Source organism: Macaca fascicularis, chromosome 8 (assembly GCF_037993035.2).
Source record: "Macaca fascicularis isolate 582-1 chromosome 8, T2T-MFA8v1.1".
Lineage (NCBI taxonomy): Eukaryota > Metazoa > Chordata > Mammalia > Primates > Cercopithecidae > Macaca > Macaca fascicularis.
Window position 1 is genome coordinate 83,680,214 of NC_088382.1, and position 18,864 is coordinate 83,699,077.

The following is an 18,864-nucleotide window of genomic DNA, read 5'->3' on the forward strand; positions in this document are numbered from 1 at the left end:
GCTTGACAAAGTCTCAAAAAAACAAAACAAAACAAAAAATTATATGTGTGTGTATATATATGTGTGTGTATATATATATAGTCAGCAATATTTTATATTAGAATCACATTTTTTAGTAGTAGGACTGCAATATAAATTCTTATGTGAAAAACAGCTCTCCACTCACCCAGAGACGTAACCTGAATCCAACGTGATACTATCAAACCTGATGGACTCTCAGCTTGGTCCTATACAACTTCAAATGGAAAACAAGCTGCCATATTAATGCTATGAAACTAAATAATCCCTATATTATATGCAAAAATGAATTCAAAATGTATCAAAGATCCAAATGTAAAAGCTAGAATTATTATATTTTCAGAAAAACACTTAGATGCAAATCTCCATGACCCCCTGGATTAGGCAATGATTTCTTAGATATGACACAAATACACAAAGAAAAAAAACATAAATTTTGCCAAAATTATTTTTTGTGCTTCAAATGACACTATCAAGATGATGAAAACATGGCCCACAGAAGTAAAGGAAATTGGCTGGGTGCAGTGGCTCATGCCTGTAATTCCAGCACTTTGGGAGGCCAAGGTGGGCAGATCTATGAGGTCAGGAAATCAAGACCATACTGGCCAATATGGTGAAACCCCATCTCTAGTAAAAACACAAAATTAGCTAGGTGTGGTGGCACGCACCTGTAGTCCCAGCTACTCAGGAGGCTGAGGCAGGAGAATCGCTTGAACCCAGGAGGCAGAGGTTGCAATGAACTGAGATCATGCCACTGCATTCCAGCCTGGTGACAGAGCGAGACTCCGTCTCAAAAAAAAGAGGAAATTTTTGCAAATGTAATAAATAATGTCTAATAAAGGACATGTAGTCTAAATACATAAAGAATTCTTACAATTCAACAAAATGACAAATTGTTTAGGACCAGGTGCGGTGGCTCACGCCTGTAATCTCAGCACATTGGGAGGCTGAGGCAGGTGGATCACTTAAGGCCAGGAGTTTGAGACCAGCCTGGCCAACATGGCAAAACTCCATCTCTACTAAAATATAAAAACTAGGGCCGGGTGCAGTGGCTCACACCTGCAATCCCAGCACTTTGGGAGACTGAGGTGGACGGATGACGAGGTCAAGAGATTGAGACTATCCTGGCCAACAAGGTGAAACCCCATCTCTACTAAAACTACAAAAATTAGCCAGGCGTGGTGGCGCACACCTGTAATCCCAGCTACTCGGAAGGCTGAAGCAGGAGAATCACTTGAACCCGGGAGGCAGAGGCTGCAGTGAGCCAAGATCGTGCCACTGTACTCCAGCCTGGCGACAGGGCGAGGCGAGACTCTGTCTCAAAAAACAAACAAACAAAAAAATTAGCTGGGCATGGTAGCACATGCCTGTATTCCCAGCTACTCAGGAGGCTGAGGCAGGAGAATCGCTTGAACCTGGGAGGTGAAGGTTTCAGTGAGCCAAGATCATGCCACAGCCACTCCAGCGTGAGTGACAGAGTGAGGCCCCGTCTCAACAACAAAAAAATTTTAATGGGCAAAAAATTTGAATAGATATTTCTCCACCGAAATACCAATAAGCACAAGAAAAGACACTTAATACATCATTAGTCATTAGTGAAATACAAACCAAAACCATAATGAGATGCCACTTCACACTAGGATGCCATCATCAAAAAACCACCATAATAAACACTGGCCAAACATAGGAACTGGAGTTCTTGCACCCTGCTCACAGGAATGCATAATGCTGCACTTGCCGTGGAAAAGTTTGGCAATTCCTTAGTGTGGTATTGTGATTTACAACAAGAAATACGTATTTGGTCTTCATCTAGCTCCTAAAACCCTTGGAATCTTTTTTATATGTTAATACCATGACTGGTGGCTGGGGGTTCCTGGAGAGCCTCAGAATGGGGACTGGCAGCCAAAGGAACCAACCATGTGATTAGAGGGTGGAAACATTCAGCCCCACCCCACAAATCTTTGGGGAAGAAGGGAGGGGCTCAGGGTTGAATCGAACACCGATAGCCAATGATTTCATCAATTGTGCATAAGTAACGAAGCCTCATAAAAACCCGAAAAGAGAGTTTGGAGAGCTTTTGAATTGGTGAGTAAGAACATAGCCACATACTCCATGGGGCCAAAGGCTTCTGGGTTCATGACCCTTACAAACCTCACATATGCATAGCTTCATCTGGCTGTTGAATTGTACCCTTTACGATATCCTTTGTAATACATTGGCAATTGTGAGTATACTGTCTTCCCTGATTTCTGTGAGCTGATCTAGCAAATTAATGAACCCAAGAAGGGGGTTGTGGGAACCTCCAATTTGCAGCCAAGTCGGACACAAGTTGTGGGTAACCTGGGAACTCACAACTTGTGACTGGTGTCTAAAGTGGGGGCCAGTCCTGTGAGACTGAACCCTTAACTCTGGTTAGTGCTAGAAATGAATTATAGAATACCAAGCTGGTGTTGAAAAACTGCTTGGTGTGAAAAAAAAAAAAACCCCACATATCTGGTGTCAGAAAAAGAGAATCAAGTGTTGTGGGTGAGTACAGGAGAAAAATCATTGTTCTTTCTCTACAGGCTTAGAAAGTTAAAACACAGTTACTGTATGACCCATTCGTTCAACATTTATTGAGGTCCTCCTACATGCAAGGTATATAACACAAACAAATTAAAACACAAGTCGACATAAAAACTTGTACATATATGTTCACAGCATTATTCATACTAACTAAAAAGGGGAAACAATCCAAATTGTCAATTAATCCATTGATGAATGAAAACAGGAAACCCAAATATCTGATATTTAAATAACTGGTGAATGGATTAACTGTGGTATAACCAAAAAATGGGCCATTATTTGGCTACAAAAAGGAATGAAGTATTCATACAAGATACAACATGGATGAACCTCAGAAACATTATGAACTGGGCATGGTGGCTCAGGCCAGTAACTGCAACACTTTGGGAAGCCCAGGGAGAAGGGCTGCTGAGACTGGAAGTTTCAAAATCAGCCTGGGCAACACAGTGAAACTGTCTATACAAAAATTTTTTTAAGGCCAGGCGCAGTGGCTCACGCCTGCAATCCCAGTACCTTGGGAGGCCGAGGCAGGCGGATCATGAGGTCTAGGAGCTCGAGACCAGCCTGGCCAACATGGTGAAACCCCGTCTCTACAAAAATACAAAAATTAGCTGGGCACAGTGGCTCATGCCTGTAATCCCAGCACTTTGGGAGGCTGAGGCGGGCAGATCACGAGGTCTAGGAGTTCGAGACCAGCCTGGCCAACATGGTGAAACCTTGTCTCTATAAAAATACAAAAATTAGCTGGGCACAATGGCTCACACCTGTAATCCCAGCACTTTAAGAGGCCGAGACAGGTGGATCTCTTGAGGTCAGGAGTTAAGAGACCAGATTGGCCAACATGGTGAAACCACGTCTTACTAAAAATTCCAAAAAAAGTATAGCCAGACATGGTGGCTCATGCCTGCAGTCCCAGCTACTCGGGAGGCTGAGGAAAAAGAATCGCTTAAACCTGGGAGGCAGAGGCTGCAGTGAGCTGAGATGGTGCCACTGCACTCCAATCTGGGAGACACAGCAAGACTCTGTCTCGGGGGCGGGGCGGGGGGGGACTACAAAAATTAGCCGAGTATGGTGGTGCATGCCTGTAGTACCAGCTACTAGGGAGGCTGAGGCAGGAGGATCGCTTGAACACAGGAGGCAGAGGTTGCAGTGAGCCTATGGTGTCACTGCACTCCAGCCTGGGCGACAAAATGAGACCCTGTCTCACCTGTCTCAAACAAACAGCTAAGTGAAAGAAGCCAGGCACAAAAGATTATATATAATTCCACTCACAAAATAACCAGAATAGACCAATCCAGAGACGAAAAATAGATGAGTGGTTTCCAGATACTGGGAAAAGGGGGAAATAGGGAGTGACTGCTAATGGATAAGGACTTTCTTTCTGGGGTGATGAAAATGTTCTGCAAACAGCAGTGATGGTTCTGAATATATTAAAAACCACTGAATTGTACACTTTAAAAGGGTAAGTTTTATGATACGTGGATATTTTGATTAGAAGAAAAAATGTGCATTAAAAGGATGTTAAAAGCTCACAATTTTATTTGACTAATTCTCAAGTTTTGAAGAGGATTGGCAAAAAACACACACTTACTGGAAACCATACTTCCACCCTCCTTCCTGTGGTCTGAAAATACAAAGAAAGACCTCATGTAACACATGTTCATAAAGGAAATCTATTTTTTCCATTGATAGCTAGTGCAGGGACTAGAAACCAGAAAAAAAAAAAAAAAAAAGCATCTAGTAGAGTTGGCTTAAAATGGGAAGCGTATAGCATTAAAAGGTAACTCACCAATTCTAAAGATCTAGGAAATGAAATAACCTATTTGTTTTTATCATTCCTATTTTATGTTTGGGGGGTGGGAGGTTACACAGCTATTAAGCAACAAAACTAGAAATCAAACCCATGGTTATCTGATTCCAAAAGCTGTGCTTACTTATTCATTTATTCAACATTTACTGAACCCTCCTACATGTCAGGCACTAGGTTACATCCAAGAAAATAGTAAATAAGCTAATTAATAAATAATAGCCAAAGGTATGAAGAATTTATCAAGGTAAAGGAAATTATTAGTGCTGAGATGGGAGAGCTATTTTATATTGGGTGGTCAGAAAGGGCTCTCTGTATATATATATATATATATAGAGAGAGAGAGAGAGAGAGAGAGAGAGAGAGAGAGAGAGAGAGAGAGAGAGATTTGAACAAAGCTCTGAGTGGAAAAAAAAAAAAAAGCCATCCAGATGTGTGAGAAGAGCATTCCAAATAGAGAAAATAACAAGCAGGAGTAGCAAGAAGGCCAATAAGGCTACAGAGACAAGAGTACCTGGGAAAGGTTAAGGCCTCCTAGGCCATAACATGAAATTTGGATTATATTCTGAGGAAGAGAGGGAAGCCACAGTAGGATTATGAGTGAAATGACATGACTTTTGTTTTGAAAGAATCTATTGGGAATCTAAAGGGATAAGTAAACAGATGAGGGCAGAAGTAGCAAAACCAGTATGACACTGCTAATATAATCTAGGCAAGAAATGAGGATGTCAACTGTATTTACATCAGGAATTCAAAAAAACAGTTGAATTCCGGATATATTTTGAAAGCAGAGCAGATAGAAATTTGCTAATGATTTGCTAATGGTTTGACTGTAGGGTAGAATGAACCCAAGGTTTCTGGCTGAGCAAATGGAATGAGGTTGCCCATATACCAACGGGGGAAATACTATAGAAAACAAGTTTGGGTAAGATAAACAAAAAAACACAGTTTTATATGTTTACCTATCTGCTAATCTGTTTTTGTCTTACCCACTACACTCCATACTGATTTTTGTGCAATATAGCTTTTTAAAAAGTAGTGAAACCGGACTTGAATCTGGGTCTTTTGATTATAGAGCCTGCGTTCTTTATCTCTAATGAAGTTTTACCAAAGCTGCTAAATGAAAGTAGAGTCTTTTCTTAGAATAAAACAGCTCAAAACCATGCACTGTTTCTTGGTGATCCAAGAACTACATTCACAAATAAAGGCTTTCAAATGAGGACATTTTAATACCTGACAAACATGAACAAGTATTTTGCAGATACTACTCATAATGAAGCAGACAGCAATGACATAAAGATGGAATCTAACAAATGCTCAATTTAGGTAAATACTAAGGAGAACTATATTTTCAGAGAGATCCCAGATCATCCCACTTTATATTTTATTTTTATATATATTTTTTGAGACAGGGTCTCACTCTGTCGCCCATGCTGGAGTGCAGTGGTACCTTATTATTTTTACATAAATTTTTTGAGACAGGGTCTCACTCTGTTACCCATGCTGAAGTACAGTGGCACAATCCTGGCTCGCTGCAGCCTCAAACTCCCTGAGCTCAGGTGCCTCCCACCTCAGCTCCCCAAGTAGCTGGGACCACAGGCATGTGCCACCACAGCCAGCTAATTTTTGTCCCACGCTGGGATCACCCCACCTTAAAAATTCTCCTTGATAATGAAGATTATCTTTGAAGGCCAGGCGTGGTGGCCAGCCTTCAAGGATAATCTGACATTACTTTCTGCTTTAGATTTCCTGCTTCATGAAGGCAGGAAAAAATACTTTCCCTCTATCTCTTTAATGTGCACATAGTGACTACAGTAAATATTTGTCCATTACTTAACACTTCAAAAAGCATTCCTAAATAGCAAATTCTTCATTAGTTTAATTCTATTTTAGGTCAGTCTATTAAGCAATTCTATAATAGTAAGCTTCAGTACCTATAAAGGGATAATTTAAAATTCATATTTATATAATGCACCAAAAAAGTGGCTTATTTTCTTGCTGCATGTGTTTGCCTTAATGTTCTTCATAGTATCTTCATATTCTTTATAAAAGAGGAAGTCAACTAACCTAATTTCATTCTAATAGAGAAGTAGCAGTAACTTCTGGTAAGTATGTACTTATTTGGAAAGTGACTTACTCAAAATTACATAGTAACTGAGTAGTGAAGCTAGGATTAGAAACTAAGCTCTGAAATCTGTTGATGCTCTGAAGGTGTAAGCAATGAACACAGTTTGGCATCATAGAGAAATCATTGGTGTAATTATGTAACTTTTCAGTCAAGAATTAAGCATTTACTAAACTATTTATAGTTTTTATAGCTAAGAAAATAAGAAGAAATATTCCTGAGTTTATAATACAAGGTTACTTTATATATCAGATTTTAAAAAGATGTTCTCATCATGTGTATACTTGTGTACTGAGTAAAATTATAATGGTAATTTTTTACTGTTCAAAGATAATCCTTTTCCCCTTTTTTTTTTTTTTTTTTTTTTTTGAGCCGGAGTCTCACTCTGTCACCCAGGCTGGAGTGCAGTGGCATGATCTCGGCTCACTGCCAGGCATCTCCACCTCCTGGGCTCAAGGGATTCTCCTGCCTCAGCCTCCAAATAGCTGGGATTACAGATGTGCTCTACCATGCCTGGCTAATTTTTTTTGTATTTTTAGTAGAGACTAGGTTTCACCATGTTGGCCGGGCTGGTCTCGATCTCCTGACCTCAGGTGATCCGCCCAACTCCGCCTCCCAACGTGCTGGGATTACAGGCTTGAGCTACCATGTCCAGCCTATTTTCTAACTTTTCATTATGTTGTAACCCTTTCATAATGACATCAATAAACAGATATGGTATCGTCAAGGCAACATGAATTCTGTAACAGTAACGTCGTAAGGGTCCATATTCCATCTCTCTAAATCACTATAGCCAATTATTTGAGTAAAGAGCTGTGGGCTGGGGGGCAATGGCTCATCCTGTCATAATCCCAGCACTTCAGGAGGCCAAGATGGACAGATGGCTGAGTCCCGGAGTTCAAGGCCAACTTGAGCAACAGGGCAAAAACCCATCTCTACAAAAAATACAAAAATTAGCCAGGCATGGTGGTGTGTCTGGTCCCAGCTGCTTGGGCGTCTGAAGTGGGAGGATCACCTGAGCCTGGGAGGACAAGGGTGCAGTAAGCCAAGACCGTGTCACTGCACTCCAGCCTGGGTGACAGAGTGAGACCCTGTTTGAGAAAAAATGTTAAAAGTTGTGAATAATCCAAAATAATGTATTATTTCTAAGTCTGAAAACAAGCACACATTCATACTTTATCTCCTGTTATTAAATCTCAACCTCCTTCTATCCCGCCAAATTGACAGTTAATAGTCTAAGACCCAGCTAGGTAAGAGAGGAAGTAAAGGCAGAAAATTCACAAGGGTAATTCAATTGACCATTTCTCTCAATTATATCACTGTTTTTAGAGTTGACAAACATCAACTACTATGCACTGACTTTCTAAGATCTTAAGACACAACGTAACAGGAGGCTGTATCTAAAATTAACAATTCTGGCCGGGCACAGTGGCTCACTCCTGTAATCCCAGCACTTTGGGAGGCCGAGGAAGGCAGATCACGACGAGGTCAGGAGATCAAGACCATCCTGGCTAACACGGTGAAACCCCATTTCTACTAAAAAAAAAAAAATACAAACACACAAAAAAAATCGGCCAGGGGTGGTGGCGTACACCTGTGGTCCCACTACTCAGGAGGCTGAGGCAGGAGAATGGCATAAACCTGGGAGGCGGAGCTTGCAGTGAGCCCAGATCATGCTACTGCACTCCAGCATGGACGACGGGGTGAGACTGTCTCAAAAAAAAAAAAAAAAATTCTAGAATGTCAAATTAGAAAAGTATATAGGGTATATGTTAAAATTGCTAACTCAGGAGAAGTCTGAAGCAGTTAAATTCTAAAATCAGAAATTATATCCAGGAGGTCAGGTATTTCATAACATTAATCCACAGGAAAGAAAAAAAGGTTATAAAATTTTTTTAAAAAGCATTTAACAAAAAAAAAATACAATTTAAGGATTCACCTGAGAAAATACCTCAATACTGCTATACTTTCAAAAATGTTTAGAATCACATAAAAATTCACTTCAATAAAATAATGCTTCTGTAGTTTGGGGGTAAAAGTTTCTACCAAATAATCAGAGTCCCTAAAATGCTAAAACTAAAAATTTGCTACAAGAAACTTTCCACGTACTATTTTAAGATTTTTAGGGTGCAGTGGCTCACGCCTGTAATCCCAACACTTTGGGAAGCCAAGATGGCAGATCACGAGGTCAGCAGATCAAGACCATCCTGGCGAACACAGTGAAACCCTATCTCCACTAAAAATACAAAAAAATTAGCCGGGCGTGGTGGCGGGCACCTGTAGTCTCAGCTGCTGCTCGGGAGGCTGAGGCAGGAGAATGCGGTGAACCTGAGAGGCGGAGCTTGCAGTGAGCCAAGATCGTGCCACTGCACTCCAGCCTGGGCGACAGAGCGAGACTCCGTCTCGAAAAAAAAAAAAAGATTTTTAGAATTACCAAAATTAAATGTAGATCTGTTTAACTCCTGTCAATTTTAGGTATCACCACAAATAAAACATCCTCTTAAGAATGATTTCTTAAGGCTGGGCACATTGGCTCACGCCTGTAATCCCAGGATTTGGGGAGGCCGAGGCAGGTGACTGCTTGAGCGCAGGAGTTCCAGACCAGCCTGGGCAACACGGTGAAACCTGTCTCTACAAAACACAAAAACCCGTAGTCACAGCTACTCAGGAGGCTGAGATGGAAGGATCACTTAAGCCCAGGGAGGTTGAAACTGCAGCACGCTGAGACTGCGCCACTGCACTCCAGTCTGGGTGACACAGTGAGACCGTCTCCAAAAAAGATAAGGTTTTTTAAAATGTAATTTAACTGTAATCTTACTTAGTGATACATTACTTTTTTCTAGGAAGAAACAATAGGAAGGAAAAGAAAAAAAGAAAACGAGTAAAGAATGCCTCAAAGGGATCACGTAAGTCTGAAAACCACTATCTTGAATTGTATATGGCAGAACTCTAGCAATTTTAGGGAGCAGAGCGTCTCCAGCATTTACAGGTGTGCCAGGATATTGATCTCCCATCCCAGGAGTTTCATGAGGAGCTGCTGCCAGGTGCTTCTAGCCTCCCAATCTCATCATCTACTTTAGTGTACTATTCGAAACTTACTTTCTATGTGGACAGAACCTAAAAGATGGTTGAGACGCACTGACAGAATACATTAAAGCAGTTACTAGCTCAACTTTAAATACATACTCTCCAAAAGAAATTCAAAGTCTTACTTGTTTTACTGCATTGATCCTAAAGACTATTTAATTTTTATCAGGTAATGAAATCCCATGTTACATGTGTATAACATGGCATAAAAAAAAATACAGTTCCTCTTACAGCTTAAGTAACTTCTTCAGCAGCAGCAACACCTGGTGTGGGTAAGATAAAGAAATCTACTAAAAGCTTTTTGAGTAAGGACATGGTCATTCCATGTTACAGTTTATTTTTTCCTAATCGAAATCCCCAAATGATCAATTTCCTAGCCTTCCATGTTTTTTCTCCACTGCACTATCACCTTCTAATATAATAACACACTTGGCCAGGTGCAGTGGCTCACACCTGTAATCCTAGCACTTTGGGAGGCCGAAGCGAGAGGATCACTTGAGGTCAGGAGTTCAAGACCAGCCTGGCCAGCATAGCGAAACCCAGTCTCCACGAAAAACACAAAAAAATTACCTGGTCGTGGTGGCCAGCACCCGTAATCCCAGCTACTCAGGAGGCTAAGTAGGAGAATTGCTAGAACCCTGGGAGCAGAGGTTGCAGTGAGCCGTGATTGCACCACTACACTCCAGAATGGGCGACACAGCGAGACTCCATCTCAACACAAAAAACAAAAAACAATTAACTTAAATATGCTGTTATTATCTGTCTCTTCTTACCAGACTATTTATTATTAAATCCATGAGGGCAAAAATCTTGTTCGCTTTTGTTCATTGCTATAACCGCGGCACCTAGATAAGTGTCTGACACACAGAGGGCCCCCAAAAGGTAACTGGCTCAGTGATTAAACAAATTTGATAATTTGATTGAAGATTTATGTATAATCTAGTTGTCTTAAAAGAGCCAGATGTTGCCATTAAGATAGTCAGGATATAAATTCTGTACAACAAAGATACAGAATAACCACACAGAAAGTAGGGCTGTCTTTCAAAAAGCCTGACTTATACATATTTAAATATTCTTAAAGATACTACCAGAAAATCTGCACTAGATATTTTAAAATACAAACAAAAGGAAAAGACTTTTTACTTTAATAAAAAGAGTTAAGCATCCATTTTCCATTCCTCTAACCAGAAAACACAGAAGAATAGAGAGTGATAAGATTTAGATGGAATAAGGTGAAGGAAAAACTTCAAAGAGTGGTAAGACAGTCTGAGGTAATACTTAAGGCACAGAAAAATGCACTATTGCACTATCAATCAAGTATTTGTTTCCATTGCTTAAGACATCATGTAGGCCGGGCACGGTGGCTCACACCTGTAATCCCAGCACTTTGGGAGGCCGAAGTGGGCGGATCACCTGAGGTCGGGGGTTCAAGTCCAGCTTGACCAACATGGAGAAACTCCTGTCTCTACTAAAAATACAAAATTAGCTGGGCGTGATGGCCAATGCCTGTAATCCCAGCCACTCGGGAGGCTGAGGCAGGAGAATCACTTGAACCCGGGAGGCGGAGGCTGCGGTGAGCCGAGATCGCCCCCACTGCACTCCAGCCTGGACAAGAGCTAAACTCCGTCTCAAAAAAAAAAAAAAAAAAAAAAGACACCATGTAAAGTTCAACATTACCAACCTTTCTCTTACAAACAAATCTGCCTTTTCCAGATACTAAATCTAACCAGATGGCACACTACGTTCTCTTGTCAAATATTATCACAAGTGTTGTGGATTTTAATCTTAATTTTTACTCTCAAATAATGTTTTAATCTTAATACAGATAATCTTAAACTTGTCATAAAAAATGTTTTAATCTTAACACAGATAAAAATCTTTAAGTGGTCATGTAGCCTATTGCATCTACTGTTCAACTAGCATTCCACAGTTCCTTTTCTTGGCCTCAAATGACGAAACTTCTCTAACGTCTCTGGGGAACTAGTGTAAAGTATAATGTTTCCTGAAATTGTTCCTGTTTTTTTCCCTGCACCATTCGTGACATCTCTTCAACTAGAAATGTTACATAAAACTTTTCTGTTCTGCAGGCAAGTCCAGAGGGAGAAGCAAAAGTAAAGAGAATATTGTAAGGAAAACAGGTTGAAAGGGGAATAACATAAAAGCACAGGAGTAAATGTGAAGCAAAGATATATTTGTACAAAAGAGGAAGAAGTTGCAGAAAAGGGAAGAAAAACACTTTTAGCAGAGAAAAGAAAAAAAAAATGGAGGAGGAACAGAGACTTGCTTCTTTCAGAAACAAAAGCAAAAAACACTTCTAAGAAAACGTGGTCTCTTTACCCAAGGGGATATTATTAAAACGCTAAAGAGTATTCAGCTGACACTCCTATTGAGTGTTCTACTTTCTCTTCCAATGTCTTTGATACCGCTAGTCTTCACCTATGAATTAAACGCAGGCTATAGATAACGCAGCCAATCTCTACAAAACTACAATTGTGGTTGCCATCTTTGCCTGAAAACAAAAACACAAAAAACCCGCAACTCCCTGAATTCGGGAAAAAGGAGTAAATTAAGTTGGAAAGCCAGAAAACCACGCCTTGCTAAGTCGGGTGGATGTGGCACAGGTTAACAAACGCCTCCTACCAAACTAAGGTTCCACTAAAGGTCTGCGAATAAGGGCAAAGAGATGTATAGCCTTATCGCGACCGCAAGGGTGGGGCCTTGTAGGGGGAAACAAAATAAAGGGCCAGCTATCCCGAAAGGTTTCAGGGGGCTGAGGACTTGGCTCTCGGGAGATCGCCCATCAGGCAGTGGACTCGGGGCAGCTTCGAGAGGAGGAGACACTGGACTGCTGAAGTAATGTCCGCGAGAATGCCGAGGCTGATGGAAAGAGAGGATACCCACGGGCACAGGATTAAGAGTCAAAGGGAAGAAGAGAGAGACGGGGCCAAGCAGTCTGGGGGGCCCGGCGTGGGAGGCCGGAGCAGAGGCCGCTAAGCGCCGTCCGCAGCCAGTCGCCTTCTCCGGAGACGCCTTCTCGGCTCCCCCACACTCAGCCCCTCGCCGCCCCTGCCCCGGCAACAACCGCGGGCGCAGCTGTTTCCGTCGGGCCAGGGACAGCGGGGGTAAAGGCAACCCTGGGACTGGCGGGCAGCAGACTGGCAGTGGCCGTGTGTGTGTGTGTGTGTGTGTGTGTGTGTGCGGGGAGCCGATTCTGAGGCTGCCAACACCAGACTTCGCCCTTTCTCCCCCAAGCCTCCTTTATCACCCAACTTCCCGGCCGGCTGGTGTCCGCTTCGACCGACGGATACCGCACCCCCCCAACGCCTCTCGCCGCCTCTTACCCCTCCCCCGACGCCCTGAGCTGAAGGAAAACAAGCCACCCGGGCCGATCCCGAACCCGCCCGGGTGTCCCCGAATCGCGGACGCCACCCCCGCCCGAACGCTGGCACGCTCTCGGCGGCTCCCTGGCCCGCCCAGATGCAGCAAACTCCTCTCACCTGCATTGACGCCATGATGGAACCATCCCCCCAAGACCGGCGAGGCCAGAGACGCAGGGGGAGGAGCTGCCGTGCTCGCGTCACGCCGCGGGGGCTCAACATCCCGGGCGCGGAGGCGGGGCCTACGATGGGAAGGTGATGGCGCGAGGGGATTGGCTGGCGCGCAGGGCGGACGGGAGGAGGGGCTAGGGGGCGGGGCGAGGACGTGGTAAATGGCGCTCCGAGTACCTTCGGTCTCAGTCCGGCTCGCCGCTCCCGCGTCGGTCTTCCGTTTACTCTGGTTACTGAGGAGACACGGCTACAGTTTTGACCCGGCTACGGTTGTTTTCTTCTTGTGTACCGCGTAATCCTGATGCCGTCCGGATCAGCTCAGATTTTTTTCTATTTGGTTTTGGTTTTCCAAACACAGCTGTGCGGTTCACAGATTTTTCTCTTGGGATGTGTTTTCCATACCGTCAAGCCCACTCTGAGAGCCTTGGGGCCCCATGAAACTTCCCGCGCAGCTGCTTTCTGGTCCTTGTAGACCTGGAAAGCTTCTTGTATTCTTAATCTGGGGAAGAGAGACATAGGTTTCCTTGTACAACGGGATGAGGATTTAAGAGCAAAACGACACTGATATTTTAAAGGCGAGGGTATTTAGATTTGTGGAGCTGAAACTTGCCTGAAAGGGGAGAGAAAATTTGGAAGTTTGTTGTGTACAGTTTCTGCCCCTTACCCCAGCCCTTCAGTTTTAAACTTCGCATGTATCGACAGTAGTTACGGTTGTTGCGGCAGTCTAAATTTGATTATCAGAATTGACCCTAGGCATGAATTTTTTTAAATATACTGAATTTTTAAAAATATACCAGTGTTGTGTTATATACACTTAGACCATTATGTCCAGACTTCTCTTAAGCCTATTTCGTGGTGGGCAGTTTTGTGGTCAGTTAGGGATGAACTTGGGTAGGGAAAGCTGAGCATACATAATTTATTTTAGGAATGCACCAGTTCTGCCAACATTTATCAGAAGTCACGTTTTAAAAAAGCTATTCTGGAACTGAAGATGTCATTGGTTTATAAGAGGAAAATGGAAGCCAAAAGCTTGCACCTCATGCTCTATCTTTAAAAATTAAGGTGGCAGACACAATGAGTAGAAGACTTTTATGTTACCAGAATGAAGGCTTAAAATCTGTCATTTTATTGACTCGGCTTTCTTTTTAGAAATTTCTTTAAGATATAAAAGCAATGCAGAATATCACTGTTTCACACTCTTAAAATAGATTACGTTCTCTGGAACTTCTCTAATCTGAAATGTGTTCAAAAAGGAAAAAGATCTTTAAAATACGCCAGTTAGTCTATGGCATAATATTAAACACTACTCATCACTAGAGAAGTTACGGTGGTATACCCTCCCCTCTCTCAGATGTCCACCCTAATGCCAGAAATGAGCGGAGTTTCCCTTTGTTGTGCAAAATGACTGTGTCCTTGAGGGATGTTTGGATGCTCTTGGTAAACCGGAATCAACCAGAAGCATATCCGGTGTTAGCCCTGTTGTGTCATCAACATTACAACAGTGAGGAAACCCACGTATCCCAATGAAAGAGGAAAACTTAAAGAAGTTTCCAGTATATTTTCTTTGAGATGTCTTTATTTCTATGACCTCAGAAGATCAGGTTTTACTGTCCAAGGTTCACTTTGCCTAAAAGCTGATTGTTCCTATGGAAAAAGTAGTGTCGGATGACCCTACAAACAAAGCATTATGACATCGTCAGAGCCAACAACCTACCATGACAGATACTAATGAGGAAAAAAGAGGTTACAAGAATTCTGACACTCATCACAGTGGAACCAGTATCTGGTCCCTTGGGTTTCATATATGTTAGAAGTATCTTCACAGGAGGGAAAGGTCAATGCCAGTAATCCTTTCTAGGTAATACTAAATAGCACATAATAACCTGTCTTCTTTTTTTTTTTTTTTTGAGACGGAGTCTCACTCTGTCACCCAGGCTGGAGTGCAATGGCGCGATCTTGGCTCACTGCAACCTCCGCCTCCCAGGTTCAAGTGATTCTCCTCTCTCAGCCTCCCAAGTAGGTGGGATTACAGGTACACACCACCATGCCCAGCTAATTTTTTGTAATTTTTTGTATCTTTAGTAGAGATGAGGTTTCACCATGTTGGCCAGCCTGGTCTTGAACTTCTGACCTCGTAATCCACCTGCCTCAGCCTCCCAAAGGGCTGGGATTACAGGTGTGAACCACTGCGCCCAGCCATTCTTTTGTTAATATTTAATAAAAAGATCCTGACATAGGAGCCAAAACAGTGACTTACAGATGGTGTGGGGGGTATGTAATTATCTCCAGTGAGCATATAATGTTAATATCTAAAACACTATTATGCAATGTTTGAAGACTAGGCTCATATCTCTACAGAGCAAGCGTTACTATCATTACTATCAGGCAAAAGTTAAAATGTCTGACAGGATAATGCCAGTGCACTCCAGTGTAGGTGACAGAGCAAGACCCTGTCATCTCAAAAAAAAAAAAAATCTGATAATACCAAAAGTGAGAGAGGAAGTGGAGCTCTCATAAACTCTATAGGAGTGACACTGGTGCAATCACTTTGGAAAACAGTTCAGCAATAATGAAGTTAAAGTTTCCCATATCCTTACTGGATCTTCTCAATAACATCATATGTAATTATATATATATATATATATATATATAATTATTTATATATATATATAATTATTTATATATATATATATATTTATATTTTTAGTAGAGACGGGGTTTTGTCTGGTCTCGAACTCCTGGCCTCAAGTGATCCACCTGCCTTGGCCTTCCAAAGTGCTGGGATTACAGGCCATGCTTGGCCACGTAAGAGATATATTGAACAAATGCATATGTTAACATTGTTTGGATCTAGATTCAAACTGTAAAAAAGATATTTTTGAGACACCTGGAGAAAATTAAATATAGAGTAGATATTAGAAAATATTAAGGAATTGTTATTTTTGTTAGATTTGATAATGATGTTCACTTTTTCATTTCCCCAGCAATTAGAAATGACCATCAGGTTACAAGGAGGAGATTCTCCCTCATCTCACAAACTACCTGCATCTCCACTTCCCTGGAAGAAAAAAACAAAAACAAAAACAAAAAAACTGGACATACCTGAGCTGTGTATGTGCCTGAGATCTTCCCTTCCAAGGTAAAGAGAGAGCCTGAGACAGGTCTACGTTAGCATCTGGACTTTCTGCTAGTAAAGAAAAGGGAATATGGGAAACTAAATAGTAACATTAAAGGACCTACAAAGGGACTACTGGGTAAATGCTACAACGAATAATGTAATGTGATTGATGAATGCTTTTGTTCTAGTGATTTATTAAACTGGAAAGTCAGAAGCAGTCCTGTGAACATTTGTTTGTTGAAGCATGAAAAGGCAGAGTTGACGAGTCCTTGCTTGAGTCTATGCCTCCACCTAGTAGTTTGTTCTTAGTCTCCTAGGGGCTGATCTCAGCAGAGAAATGGAGACAGTTCAGTCACCAACAGTTTGTTACTGGATTTTGGAAAAGGCACCAAACTAAGAATCCAAGGCTTGTATTCTTATCTTAGCTCTGTCATTAACAAGATTGGGTAAGTCTTCTAATCTTTCTGGGTTTCTTTCCTCATCAATAAAATGAGCAAGTCAGACTGCATAATCTTTATGGTTTCTTCCACATTTCAAATTCCATGCGTCTATTAGAGAGAATCAAAATTGTACATGATTTGTCTAAAATACCATGTTAAAAAGTCTAACATAAAATGCAATGGGAATTACATAGCATTTTGAGTTTAAAAATCACTTTTGTAAATATATTAAGGAATGAACTTGGCTTCATTGCAATTTATGTAGAAATACTGGGAAGTGGAGGGGGTTTGGTTAACAATTTTAAAATGCTAATGCAATCCAGTCAAAATATAGATGGGATTTCATAAAGTAGCAAAAATTCTATATTCATAATTCAGAGTGATAACAAATGCATATCTATAAAGCAAAAGAATATTTTAAAAAATAATTGTATATCCCAACCAGTCATTTCATTTAAGTCTTCTAATAAAGGACGAAGAAAATGAACAAAATAACAATGGTTTGTACGTGTGACTTATTTTGAGTGTAACTTATTCTACATGTCAAAAACAGTTGATTTATATACCTATATAGTTTGCAAAGAAAATTGTCTACCAGGAAAAGTTTTACTTTATTCCCCATTTTTACCCTTCTCTAGCAAGAGTTCTTTTATCCATGTCTGCAACCCTTGATATTCCCTGCTTATTTCTCACCTAGACCTCTTACCAAACATGTTCATAGCAAGCCATTACTTGAAAAGACTGTGGTTTCTTTTTATTTTTTATTTTTGACAGGGATCTCATTAAAAATTAAATGAAAGCCATGGACCCACTCCACAAACAAATACATATACCCATGAAAATTTGTATTTCAGGAAGTTACCGGACACTTAGAAGTTCATCCATCAGGGTCAGGCATGGTGGCTCATGCTTATAATCCCAGCATTTTGGGATGCTGAGGCAGGAGGATCACTTGTGCCCAGGAGTTTGAGACTAGCCTGGGCAATATAGTAAGACCCCATCTCTACAAAAAAATTAGCTGGGCATGGTGGCGCATGCCTACTACCTGGGAGGCTGAGCTGAGAGGATCACTTGAGCCAAGGGTGTCAAGGCTGCAGTGAACTGTGATCATGCTACTGTGCTCCAGCCTAGGTGAGAGTGAGGCCCTGTCCCCCACCCCAAAAAAAAAAAGTTTATCCATCAGATCAGCAGCAGAGGTATATAAACCTCAAGATAAGGCAGGACTTGGTGGCTTACACCTGTAATCCCAGCACTTTGGGAGGCTGAGGGGGGGAGATCACCTGAGGTCAGGAGTTAGAGACCAGCCTGGCCAACATGGTGAAACCCTGTCTCTGCTAAAAATACAAAAATTAGCCAGACATGGTGGCACGTGCCTGTAATCCCAGTTACTTGGGTGGCTAAGGTAGGAGGATAGTTTGAACCCGGGAGGCAGAGGTTGCAGTGAGCCAAGACCATGCCACTGCACTCCAGTCTGAGTGACAGAGGGAGACTCTTTCTCAAAAAAAAAAAAAAAGATCGCTTTTCCCTTGTACAGAAGCCGGATTTTAGGCCAGGCATGGTGGCTCACATCTGTAATCCCAGCACTTCGGGAGGCCGAGGCAGCCAGATTACTTGAAGTCAGGAGTTCGAGACCAGCCTGGGCAGGACACTGAAACTCCATCTCTACTAAAAATACAAAAAATTAGCCAAGCATGGTGAGAGCACTTGTAATCCCAGCTACTCGAGAGGCTGAGACAGGAGAATGGCTTGAACCCCGGAGGCAGAGGTTGCAGTGGGCCAAGATGGTGCCACTGCACTCCAGCCTGGGTGACAGAGTGAGACTCCGTCTCAAAACAAAAAACAAACAAAAAAAGCTGGATTATAGGAAAGAAAGAAAAAAAAAAACAAACTTTTCATGAAGAGATGAAGATAGATACCAGCTCAATCTCTTGCCCTTCTAAAATTTTCTTTTCTTTTTTTTCTTTTTTTTTGAGACATAATTTTGTAACACTTGTTCTCTTCTTGTTCAGTTGTTTGTTTTCTGGTCTTCCTGAAAATCAGGATGCTGTGCGAAAAACCCTGGACTGGGAACCAGAAGAGTTGAGTGGTCATCTTGATCCTTCCCAGGAGTGATACTAAACTTGTTTAACAACAGGTGTGGTGCAGGTACCAACCAT

The 18,864-nt window shown here is 41.8% G+C and overlaps 1 protein-coding gene and 1 long non-coding RNA gene across 19 annotated transcripts in view; one reads left to right on the forward strand and one right to left on the reverse strand.

Annotated features, from left to right (window-relative positions):
• The window catches only part of UBE2W (ubiquitin conjugating enzyme E2 W), a 75,577-nt gene extending 59,238 nt beyond the window's left edge, over positions 1–16,339 (reverse strand). For 6 of the 17 annotated variants that reach the window (XM_073999029.1, XM_073999025.1, XM_073999021.1 and 3 more), the window contains exon 1: positions 13,100–13,152. Coding sequence is in view for 4 of the 17 variants with exons in the window: in XM_073999022.1 (XP_073855123.1) it covers positions 13,100–13,201 (102 nt within the window). In the remaining 13 variants the exon portion in view is untranslated. Of the gene's footprint in view, positions 1–4,174; positions 4,208–10,172; positions 10,314–13,099; positions 13,205–13,327; positions 13,650–16,252 lie in introns of those variants that run through there. The other 11 variants (XM_073999024.1, XM_073999026.1, XM_073999018.1 and 8 more) reach the window with 6 other exon arrangements.
• LOC123575311 (uncharacterized) lies at positions 13,097–16,209 on the forward strand. 2 transcript variants are annotated; one of them, XR_010577346.2, is made up of 3 exons: positions 13,111–13,234; positions 15,061–15,182; positions 16,135–16,209. It is a non-coding gene; the product is annotated as an uncharacterized lncRNA (long non-coding RNA). The 2 variants fall into 2 exon arrangements; XR_010577344.2 differs by lacking the exon at positions 15,061–15,182 and having other exon boundaries at positions 13,097–13,234.
• Positions 16,340–18,864: the final 2,525 nt, after the last annotated feature.